The sequence below is a fragment of the Dichomitus squalens genome (assembly GCF_000275845.1).
Source record: "Dichomitus squalens LYAD-421 SS1 unplaced genomic scaffold DICSQscaffold_13, whole genome shotgun sequence".
Taxonomy (NCBI): domain Eukaryota; kingdom Fungi; phylum Basidiomycota; class Agaricomycetes; order Polyporales; family Polyporaceae; genus Dichomitus; species Dichomitus squalens.
In genome coordinates, this window is record NW_006766895.1 from 598,747 (window position 1) to 610,329 (window position 11,583).

General features: G+C 56.1%; 4 protein-coding genes across 4 annotated transcripts; all 4 read right to left on the bottom strand.

Moving 5' to 3' along the window:
• Positions 1–1,443: 1,443 nt before the first annotated feature.
• On the bottom strand, positions 1,444–3,080 carry DICSQDRAFT_170055 (uncharacterized protein; the record flags this gene model as incomplete). The annotated part of the gene is made up of 9 exons (XM_007365672.1): positions 1,444–1,621; positions 1,705–1,747; positions 1,816–1,989; positions 2,056–2,196; positions 2,255–2,416; positions 2,521–2,544; positions 2,606–2,646; positions 2,717–2,839; positions 2,995–3,080. The coding sequence occupies 9 exons, from the start codon at positions 3,078–3,080 to the stop codon at positions 1,444–1,446; spliced, it is 972 nt and encodes a 323-aa protein (XP_007365734.1).
• A 1,625-nt stretch (positions 3,081–4,705) lies between these two features.
• On the bottom strand, positions 4,706–6,567 carry DICSQDRAFT_170056 (uncharacterized protein; the record flags this gene model as incomplete). Its single annotated transcript, XM_007365673.1, has 12 exons — positions 4,706–5,051; positions 5,115–5,164; positions 5,218–5,266; positions 5,327–5,342; positions 5,403–5,539; positions 5,675–5,763; positions 5,806–5,918; positions 5,990–6,051; positions 6,116–6,123; positions 6,191–6,354; positions 6,408–6,442; positions 6,506–6,567. The coding sequence occupies 12 exons, from the start codon at positions 6,565–6,567 to the stop codon at positions 4,706–4,708; spliced, it is 1,131 nt and encodes a 376-aa protein (XP_007365735.1).
• Positions 6,568–9,051: 2,484 nt separating this feature from the next.
• On the bottom strand, positions 9,052–10,869 carry DICSQDRAFT_170057 (uncharacterized protein; the record flags this gene model as incomplete). The annotated part of the gene is made up of 11 exons (XM_007365674.1): positions 9,052–9,095; positions 9,194–9,435; positions 9,526–9,568; positions 9,643–9,816; positions 9,869–9,973; positions 10,044–10,132; positions 10,226–10,278; positions 10,338–10,357; positions 10,421–10,461; positions 10,528–10,650; positions 10,706–10,869. 11 exons carry the CDS (start codon positions 10,867–10,869, stop codon positions 9,052–9,054), a joined length of 1,098 nt encoding a protein of 365 aa, XP_007365736.1.
• Positions 10,870–10,988: 119 nt separating this feature from the next.
• DICSQDRAFT_155117 (uncharacterized protein) lies at positions 10,989–11,531 on the bottom strand. The gene has a single exon (XM_007365675.1). It carries the CDS (start codon positions 11,453–11,455, stop codon positions 11,201–11,203), a length of 255 nt encoding a protein of 84 aa, XP_007365737.1. The 5' UTR covers positions 11,456–11,531; the 3' UTR covers positions 10,989–11,200.
• Between the last annotated feature and the right edge of the window lie 52 nt (positions 11,532–11,583).

Here is an 11,583-nt window from a genome sequence, read left to right on the forward strand (position 1 = left end):
CAACGCTATGGTCACTCACCTAGTCCCAATGACCAAGAGGTCGAGATGGGGACTAGGGAGTGCCTAAGGGGTCCTTATATACTAGAAGGGCTGCTTAGCAACCAAAGACAAGGCGCGAGAGCGAGGCAGTGAAGATGACAAAGGGAGAACAAAGGGCGGGAAGGAAAAGGCAAAGGCATGGCGGTCACGGGAACGTAGCATGCGGGTGTGGGAACGTATCTGCAGTGTCCAAACTGGGATGGGCTAAGAAAGGAAATGGTCCGAAAATGGAAGGTGGACGTCAAGGGGAGGGGAATGGGCGGCAAAAAGGGGCGTCTGTCCAACGTCCGTGACACCAATGACCAAGAGGTTGAGATGGGGACTAGGGAGCGCCTAAGGGGGTCCTTATATACTAGAGGGGCTGCTTAGCAACCAAGGATAAGGCACGAGAGCGAGGCAGTGAAGATGACAAAGAGAGAACAAAGGGCAAGAAAGAAAAGGCAAGGGCATGGCGATCACGGGACCGTAGCATGCGGTGGTGGGAACGTATCTGCAGTATCCAAACTGGGATGGGCTAGGAAAGGAAATGGTCCAAAAATGGAAAGTGGGCGTCAAAGGGAAGGGAGTGGGCGGCAAAAAGGGGCGCCTGTGCAACGTCCGTGAAACATATGCGGATCAACAATGAATACACCAGGCAAATTGAGAGTGCTTCCGTTCGATAACTAGCGTTGACGCTGATGGAAGGACCACATCGTGGTGGATTTGAGGCTCGGAAGCATACACGGAGGAAGGGCGGAGCTCTAGACGCGGCGCTCTAGACCTTGAGGGACATAGTACGGATGTCACCTCCACTGAGATCAGCTACCGACTTGCAAGTCAGTGGTGCGTAGGGCGCCGCCGTGACCCATACATATGGGTTCTTGCCTGCGAAATAGATCAAGATACTCTGTCCGCCGGCTTGAACACGATGCGGCTGCATCACGACAAGATATCAGACCAGGCGACTTTCGGGCAGATTTCAAGGGGCACGCCTGAGCATCGGCAGGAAAAAATGGATTGGTCTTCGCCAGGCACCAGCGAGAAAGCTAGTATGACAACCAGACATGCGGAATCGGCTTGGTGGAACATGACGGCAGCACGGCCACGGGAGGAACACCGCCAGGTTCCGGACGCACGGACGGGCCCCTGGACGTCGGTGCCACGACGCTTCACCTGGCACGTTCATGCTCCCTCCGAGCTCGAAGACAGGTCAGAGGCAGAACCAAGTACTCCCTGAGGGCCCTCTTCTCGTCCTCTTGACAACTGGGTCTTCGTAGGGTCGAGGTCCTGCCCCGAGTCCACGCTGACCGCCCTGGGAGGAAAGCCGGTCCAGCATCAGCTTGTGTTCAGAGAATGGGAGCAATGGCTTCCGCAAGACATATGTTCTCCTAAACACCGCTCACAAATAAACAAAGAAACGGGTGCTTACGACAGATGCAGATGGATATGCGTCGTGATCCCCTCCATGACCGACTCGTAGTGCCTATGCCCCGAGTTAAAGCCGGACTGTGCGGAAAGCCCCGTACCGTTGGTGTCTGGGAGGTGGGCGGAGCCGAGCCCGTCGTCTTCGAGGCTAAGCATAGTGAGCGAAGACGCTACCACACTGCGAAGCGGGAATAACGTTAACGGCAAGAAAAGGCGGCCGCCGCAGTGAGACTCTGCGAGAAGACAGGAATCTGGACGCACCTGATCGTCATAGCAAGCATGGAGAGCAATACGTCCATCGCCGCTGCATGGGCTGCGTCAGACGCGCATCCCGTTGCACATGACACAGGAGCAGAGAAAGCAAAGACTCACTGTTGAGGTCCAAGAACGCGAGCAGGGCAACAGGGACATTGGCGATGCAGGTCACGACGAGGTAGCACAGGCCTTGCATGCGCAACGCGTCACCCAAGCCCCAACGCCGCCCATCGTGCACGCGCCGGACGGCCCACAGCGTCGCGAGCAAGATCGCTGCGTCGTACAAAGATGCTGCGGGCTGTGGATTAGCTTGCGTTTCGTATATGAAACGAGGGACTGAGGGAGATAGGTACGCACTGTAGAGGTACTGGATCCCGAGGAAAGTGCTGTGCCAGGTGACGACTGCGCAGCCGTGCGACGCGGGGTCCCAGCGTGCGCGGACGGTCCAGATTGCCTCTGTGATATAGTGTTGTGCACGCGCAGGCGCATACGTCATGACTGAAGTCAACACGGTGTTTTAGCGGTGCGCGTGTGTGAGAGTCGTACGTGATATCACCAGGAAGAGCTGGCCGAGCGCTCCTATTCCAAGGAGGTATAGCGGTATGGGCATCTTGAGCGTCCGGAACATTGTCATCCTGCAAAAGGGAAGGAGCGAGCGGGGAAAGGAGACTCGTATCAGGTGCGGTTTCCGACCGGAGGAAAGGAGGGGACGCACGGTCTAGAGCAGATGATTAGGCTTGCGAGCATGCTCGCTAGGCTTCCTAGGATCTATCGTCGAGCTACAAGAGAAGGAAAATGAGGCGTCGCATTGCATGTACCCACGCACAGCGAATGTCCTGTACACAACTAACTCGTAGGTCAAGTCAGCGGTTCTTTCGACTGGATGACGCCAGAATCAGAGACGTACGGTCGCAGGCTATCTTGAGCTTGACGTGCCCAGAAATCACACTGTGTGAGCACGAACGCATGTACATTAGTTCCGGTGGTCCGAAAACGTCGTGCGGGTATGCGGACTCACAAAAACAGCAGCGCCGAGAGTGTTATATACCTCGCGAGGAGGTATGGAATGTGGACGATCCTGAACGCACGTTTGCGCATGATGAGCTCCCACTCGACGTTCCAGGTGCTAAAGAAATGCTTCCTGTCGTGAGCATAGAGCGGCATTAGCATCAGCAATACCAACAGCAATCGAGCCTGTTGCTCCAGGCTGAGACCCAAACCCAAAACCGAACCCAGGACAGACACGGGGACGTATAGGCATGCGAAGAAGGGAAGAAGCCGAGGCGACGGACGCACCCGTAGAAGCCAAGTAGGAAGACGGCGATCTGCCCGTAGAGGAAGAAGTCGTACGCGATCACCTCGGGATCCTTCCAGTTGATCATCCTGGGCTTGCGACTCCCATATACATGCGCGACACACCAAGTAGTTCCTGGTGAGGCCGGCCAGAAGTGAAGCTTGAGCAGGTGCAACAGTGCGTAATCGTGAATTGCAGTGTATTGCGACAATGCGACTGCAACACAGAAGCAAAGAGTGGACGAGGAGGGCCTCACTCCTCTAAGTGGGAGACTGGCCAGGTATGGGGCACGACGGGGGTGGCGAGACTGCAGCGTAGAGGGATATTGTCACGGCGAAGCAGGTGCAGTGTCGGGATTTCTCAGGCCAGCAGAACTTCAGAGAGAGACTGGGCGGCGATATAGTGCGGTCGCGCTAGGATTGTGAATGTGAAGCGCGTCGCGACCAAGTGAATCGGGACTGGTGGAAGGCTTGGTCGGCTGGTGTGCGCCTGTACTGCGGCATGTAGGCAGATCTCTTAAATGTACAGTGAAAAACTCGCTTAGATCATAACAGCATTGGCAGGGTCCTTGGACAGCTGGAAAGGACCAGGGACGGATTGACATCTTCGGTGACGTGTGGCCAGGACGTGACTAGAGGCCACGCGGGGATTCGTCCCCCAGCGTGGAATGGTAGCGATGAAACGTTTCCTTCGTGATTGGTTCGGTTGCGCATGCCTTCAAGTGTATGATGGCGTGTCATGGAGGGACCTCTGGTGGATTGTGTCAATGAGCGGAAGTAACATACGGCTATACCGCAATGGGAAATATAGGACTTCCGGGAATCGCCAGCTGTCAGAATCAGGGTAACAGCCGAAGAGATAGAGTAGACGTAGACCTTACGGTTTAGCGAACGAATTTAATGGTAGGGCGGCTGTGGAGGCTGCAGGGGGATACGTACGTCTCGACAGGCTTGCCAGCTAACGGCATAGGGTCAGAGATGTCTGTGAACATGGTTCCACCATACATGCGATTATAGTGTTAGCATATCCGTGCAAGTCGCCTTAGCCTAGTGGCAGCGTCAGGTTGGGAGGTAGACTCAACATCGTATGTAGCAGCTTGTTACTATAGCTCGGTCTCGTTTTGGCCGGGAAAATCGTCCACTGCCTTGCTCATCAAGCGCCAGAGAGCAATGCCGTCGAGCGCCCATTCCGTCCCGCCACATCCGGGCCGTCGCACCGTGCCGCACGGCAGTGGAATCTCACGAGGTGCACCCCGAGGGCCGAGTAGCAAGCTCAAGGCTGGGTTGCAGCCGCTGATCAACTATCAACCCCAGCTCGGTGTAGGTATGTATCGGTCTGCAGGTCGTCGTCCAGTGAGTACTGGTATTTACATTAACATATGCCTACAGGGTACACGTGTAGGCCCATCCATCGTAGCCCTAGGCGCGACTCTCGTCCTCGCGCAGAGAGCAAATGCTTAGAGCGACATAGATAGACCCTTGCCGCCTGCTCCGATGATAGTAATTAGTGTCAAATCCACTCCTGGCATTCGAGGCTAATCACGCGGGTCATTGCCCACCCCCAATGCTCCTGGAGAGGCCGCTATTACTCATCAGATTGCTTCGCATCGCGCCTGGCTCTGATGAGGCTGGAGTTACTAGACGAGCGACGAATAGATCTCGAGATACGTGATGCATCGGACCTACAGAATGCTGCTACGTTCGTCTGGTACCTTCAGATCTGGACCGCTCTTCCAACATGCTCTCCGGAAATCGCTATTCCTCCACCCGCTGCAACTGACACCCTGTCCTCGACGAGTGAGCACTGTGGATGGCTCCCTTCGGTCGGCAAGGGGTCCTCGGCCAGTGGATTATCCCCGCCAGCATAGAGTTCCGGGAATTCCCAGTCGGCAGGATCAATGGTCGCGCCTAGCGAGCCGAGAACGGGTTCACATGCAATTGAAGACAAGTTGACGCCGTGCGAAGACCGCAGAGGGTCATTGGACGCCAGGCAGACAACCTTCCTCTGGTACGCTTCTTGGAGATCGAGGAGAAAGTGGGATACGAGTATGGACGAGATCCTGCGAGGTTCAGTCACAAGACGCTTCGTACAGTGCAGGTGAGTCGTAGACACGGGGACATACGCTGTTGTGAAGAGGGAAATCACACTGGTACTCCCGCTAGCCGTGACAATCTAGAGCACCATCAGGACGGCCAATGAGGGCTGGAGACGTTGGCTACACTCACAGAGAGCTCTGTGAAAGTTAGATGTAGGGTGTTTATCAAGAGCAGCACACTGCCAAGTGGTGCCGACGTATCAGTGATAGGCGTTGTCCTGATTAGCCACGGGACCTACACGAAGTAGCGCATTCCTGGCGAAGCTCCGGCAACTCAGCATATCACAAGACGCAAAGGACAAACGTTCGACGAACCGTCACGCAACATGACGCCCATCAGACCTGTACTGTTCCAGAGCTTGAGGAGATCTCGCACTGATTGTGCGGACACTGGCAGGAGTTCGCCGGTGATAGCCACGAGCACTGCATCGACCAGGATGGCCGAAACCCGGCTAAAGACGACGACTGACCGGCGGCAACAAACGTTAGAGCCAGTCACCTTCCAACAAAGAAGGCCTACAGACACCTATAATACAACACCAAATAAGATGATATCCGAGTGCGAAGAAGGTAGTCCACAAACTCACCCATGGTCGAGAGCAGACGGGAGGGTACCAGTACAAAGGCATCCCAACTTCGGGTCCACGATGCCGAATGGACCATATGGGAACATAGTCTAAGGAGCTGAGGTCAAATTTTTTTGCGGAAGCAGACACACCAGCAATGAGGGGTATACCACATGAGTTGCAACTGGAACAATCGCGAGGACGAAGATGGCCAATGCGAGCTTCCATTGGCGAGATAGAGCGTATGCCCGCAATGACGAGAAGACTACAGACGAACCATCAGCTGGGTGGAATTGCGAATGGATTAGGCATCGAATAGTGTGTCAGACTACGCACGTGCGGTTGGAATCAGCACAAACGAATAGACGATAAGGGAGGCCAAGGCCATTCGATGGCAGCTACCAGACGCGATTGCAATCACGTTCAGCTGGTAATTGTGCAAGGAGTAAGGAGCGAACAAACACAGACTTCTGTTGAACATACCAATGTCAGACATTTCCTTTCCTCCGGAGCATAGCATCGGAAAATGGTACCTACTTTGTCAAACAAGGGGGCGGTTTTGATCATGTCGAGGATCCACCAGATAACGGTTAGGTACCGGTTCAATATGAACAGACAAACAGACAGAATGCTGGATTTTCCCGTCCAGAACAATTGCACCTCACGAGGAAGGGTGATCATCCAGTCGTACAGGACCAATGCTAGGGGCGACTGTGTAAGAGTGACATATCGGCAGGCCTCCATGGACACGCACAAGCGATCGCAACTCTGCAATACATCGCAGGCAGCCTGAAAGCCATCGAGATGCTCGTCAGCAGTGGCTTCCAATCTTACTGTGTATCTGGAACGTACATGGAGGCATAATAGGCGTCGTAATTACCCGCAGGGACCACCGCGTCGGACGGGGAATTCATGACAGAGTCGAATGCGTATCGGAGGGAGCGGCAAATCGATGACTGTCCATGGGTTCTCTTATAGTGCCAACAGACACGAATCATCTGAAACTGTGATCGCGTACACAGCACACAGCACCATTCAAGTCCGGTGGCAATGTCCCTGTATGCACGGACTTCGACTTGACATTGAAAATGGACTGGACGCCATGCACGAAGTAGCAGCGGTGCCACAGCACAATCGAGATGATCGTATTTGAAATCATCAAGGAGCGAGATAGTGTTGCCGCGAAGTGAGGTCACTTCACGTCAATGTGCACCTTGCGTTTAGCGGAGTATGAAAATCGACCATCAAGGTCGCTTTGAGGTCAGCTCAAGGTAAGTCAAGGTCGCTTCAAGGTGTGGACTCTCGGCGGCTCCAAGTATCCGCTGTCGGGCCGACTGGTACGACGCGCTTCATCTGGTCACGTGCCGGACTGCGACGCGTTCTCTCCTCGTTCCCGCCAGCCTGCTTTCTCCCATCAGCTGCACGCACTTCAACCATGTCTCTTGATGTTGTATGTTCTCTCTTGGGTCATTTAGAGCTCACCAAACCTTTATCCGGATAACTTAGATCCGTTTCCTAGGTATTTATCTTATGCATGTGTAACGTAGATGATGAGCAGCAATGCAATCTTTGGTCGAAGAGCAGAGTCCGGAAAGGCATAGAACACATACCAGGTAGTGAGTAGAAGCATCTCTCCTTTCCCATGTTAATCTACGGCTGTGCTTCCTGCGGTGCGAGAAATCTTGCACAATGCAGCTGCCAAACCTCTGAGCTTCTGCAACCCACTGCTCCCCTTCCCTCTACACCTCAGTCACGATCTACCTTCCCTCCTGGCTCTCATCACTACTCTTGTACTCCCGCGCCAAGCTCTGCATACCCCGGTAACACTCCAGGACCATCATCTGAGCCACCCATACGAGCCGGCGGCTTACAGTCCGTTTTCGGAGCATGGCTTCAATGAGAACAATTCTCAGTAGTGTATTCAGTCCGGGACGCATCTCCAATGTTTTACGACAGGCTCGCGAGGAAAGTAGATACAATGTTGACTCGTAATACCAAGACTGCAACCTTTCGCAGTACACCGAGATCCCCAGACTACCCATGCTCGCTGTGCACGCCGCCTAGCACGTGCCCACTTCAAGCTCACCTTGTGGCGCTTCAAGGTGCATCAAGGTATGAATTCCGACACCTTAAGGCGACCTTGACCTCACTTCGCGGCAACACTAGAGCGAGACCAGAGCACCATCAGCAGCGGAGTTGCGGGCCTCAGAACAAACAGCACGCCCGACCGACATCCACATGAGCGCTAGTCTCGTGACCAGACGTTCGGAGCTTTGAGCGGAAATGAAAAAACCGGGACTTTCCGCGCTCCTGAACGTCTGGTGGATCCACCCCCGTGACTCCCCGCTCGGTGACCTGTGTGACATACCGACGCCCCGTTAAGGTAATCCGACAAAGTCGGAGGGCGCCCTCGCGGCTGCGCGCTGTCCTAGTTACAAGCTTGCATACCTCCTGTACTGTGCACAATGGCTCGAGCTCTCGGTCAACAATCTCCTCCACGCACTCCAGGGCAAACTCCTCGAGAGCCTTCCTAGCGCCCTGGGGCCGTACATGATGGTGTCGTGAGGAGGATGCGCGAGGGACCTTGTACCAGTGCTCGAGAATGCGGGGAAGCTCCTCGCTGCCCATAAGAGCGCTCCGCTCATACTGGACCTTAGGGTCTGAGATGCATGGGGAGATTCATATCTACAGACTCCATAAAAGCCAAAATTGACTTAACGTGGTCGACAACGCTGGTGCGCGTGCGGGAAACCGAGAACGCAAGGCGCTCGCGCATGACCCGGGTGTTGTGGCGGTATATCGGCGTCTCGGGGCAGCTTCGATCGGATCCCAGTCGGACACGTCGGAAAGCCGGTCGCTGCTGCACTCGGACGGAGCGTAGTCTTCATCCTCCTCCTCATCTTTGAAAAGAGCTCCCCATCCATTGTGGAGCTCATCGGGTTCTGCCTCGGGTCCGCGAGGGTCCATAGGCGCGCACTAGAAGAGTTCCTCTGTCTTGCCCATACGAGAGACAGAGGATAACAGACAAATTGAGTATGGGGGACATATAGCAACTGCTCGCGAGAGTCAGAGAGATGTACCGGTTACGGGAGTATCTACGTCGAGCAGACGGTAGGCTCGGCGCAGCTCAAAGACATCGCGAGATAAGCAGGCAGGCGCGCGCGACAAGACAGCTCGGACACGTCGGGAGAGAGGCAGGAAAGTCACACAGGTCACCGAGCGGGGAGTCACGGGGGTGGATCCACCAGACGTTCAGGAGCGCGGAAAGTCCCGGTTTTTTCATTTCCGCTCAAAGCTCCGAACGTCTGGTCACGAGACTACATGAGCGCAATCATATGCATATATAAGTGCAGCGAAGCTGTACAGCTTCGTGGATGCCAAGCGTTCACGGAGTCCGCTCACTCTCGCCCGGTGTGCCAAGTCCCAACCTGGCCGGACGTAGCTGCGAGCGTTCGCAGTGAGCCCCCCTCGGCACTCTCGGTCTTCGTATGGTCGATGCCTTGCACGGAGCCCGCGCGCTGATAGCCCTGCTCAACAAACCGAGCAACGCGCGCTCAGGGCCTGCTGTCCTGGGCAGAAACGGGGGTACGTACGAGTGTAGATGGATGCGCGTCGTGAGTCGTCCCGCAGCCGACTCGTAGTGCCCGTGGCCTGATTCGGAGCCGGAGACGGACTGTGCGGAGGGCCCTGCGCCAGGCGTGGCGGGGAGATACACTGGCACGGGTCCGGGGTCGAGCTCGTCGTCTTTCAGGCTGAGCAAGGCGAGCGAGGACGCTATCACGCTACACACGGGCCACCAGACCGGGGCGGGCGGGCGGGGCCGAGCGGGATGGGTTGTCATCCGAGGGAGATCTAAGAGCGGTCGGACGCACCTGATCGTCATAGCGGGCATCGAGAGCAACACGTCCATCGCCGCTGCATGCGCGCCTCCACGTCAGCTCTGTTCCCCGCCCGCAAGAACATACAACGTGAGACGGCGGAAGACGTACTGTTGAGGTCCAGGAACGCGAGAACCGCGACGGGGACATTTGCGACACACGTCACGACAAGGTAGCACAGGCCCTGCACGCGCAACGCGTCGCCCAAGCCCCAGCGCCGCCCGTCGTGCACGCGCCGGACGGCCCACAGCGTCGCGAGCAAGATCGCTGCGTCGTATACAGATGCTGCGAGACACGGATCAGCTTGTGTTCCCCCCGTGAATAGGGAGAGAAAGACGCGCGCTGTAGAGGTACTGGATCCCGAGGAAGGTGCTGTGCCAGGCGACGACCGCACAGCCGTGCGAGGCGGGGTCCCAGCGTGCGCGGACGCTCCAGATGCCCTCTGCAGGATGGCATCATGCCGCATACAGTCGGTACAGGGTGTGAGTGGAGCGCGCTCGCGAGAGGCGTACGTGAGATCACTAGAAATAGCTGGCCGAGCCCTCCTATCCCGAGGAGATACAGCGGCGTGCGCATCTTGAGCGTCCGGAATATCGTGATTCTGCGCGAAGGGGAAGGGAGAAGAGCGGAAGACGAGAGGGAAAGATTTGATCAGGCACAGGGTTATGGCACAGGACAGCCGGGACACACTTACGGCCTGGAGCAGATGATGAGGCTCGCAAGCATGCTCGCGAGGCTGCCTAGAATCTGGAATGAGGTCTGTAAGGGAGGTGCGACAACGCGCCGACATGCGAGTAGCTACGCACCGCGAAAATCCTGTACGCGACTAGCCCGCAACGAGCGTCAGCGGATTGTACGCGGGGAAACGAAGCGGGGATTAGAGACGTACCGTCACACGCTATTTTGAGCTTGACGCGCCCTGAGATCACACTAAACGTAGGCACGGAACGCGTACATCAGCTACATGTGGATGAGACTCGCCGCATGCGGACTTACAAGAACAGTAGCGCGGACAGGGTGATGTATCGCGCGAGGAGGTATGGGATGTGCACCACCTTGAAAACACGTCTGCGGGTGATGAGGTCCCATTCGACGTTCCAGGTGCTCAAGAACTGTGTTCTGGCGCGTGAATATTAGCATCAGGGACATAGACGGCCGAGACGCACTCTCTAACGCACTCTCTAACGCAAAGTCAAACTCAAAAGAGACGCGCGCACGCGTAAGCAGGAAGACGGTGAAGCGAAGGACGCACCCGTAGAAGCCGAGGAGGAAGACGGCGATCTGCTCGTAGAGGAAGAAGTCGTACGTGATCACCTCTGGGTCTTTCCAGTCGACCATCCTGCGTCTGCCGCTCCCGTATGCATGCGCTGAGGACGGTTCGGTGCCTGATGGGACGAACGGACGTGAAGCTGGACGGGTGAGAGCGGGGATGGCAGAGGTGTTATGATGGAGCAACGGCGGTAACAAGCAGTAATGAGTGGACGAGGAATGCCTCGCTCCTCTTAGTGATCAGCAATGAGAGAAGAGAGTAATACAGGGGGCGGCAGGGTTGGGAGGACCGCAGCGTAGGGTGGTAAGTACTGTCAGGGGCAAGACAGGTGTCAGTGGCGCCTCTGTTAGGGCAGGAGAAGATAAGAGAGAGAGCGAGCGGGGAGGTAGTGCGGTCGCGTCAAGTGGGAGCTATAAATGTACGTCGCGTCGCGACGAAGAGGGTGGAGGACGGATGCTGCGGTACGGAAGGACATGTCGTAAAGATTGGGTAACAGGCTGGCTGGCGATCGCGCAGGGTAGGCAGGGACCTTGTACGGCGGAAAAGGACGAGGGCTGGGTTGACGACATGGTCGGGGCCGATGGAGTTGACCGAGACGTTGGCGAGGGCGGGGTATATGTAGACGCAACAAGAGCGGTCGTCCCTGAGCATCATAGGCGTCGACGTGGAATGATGGCCATCGAAACGTTTTCCTTTATGGGCTTGCAATTCGACGCGTATCACCGTTTAGCGTACGATGGGGGCGTCGCAGAGGGATCTGAGGTGGAATGTGTTACTGTCAA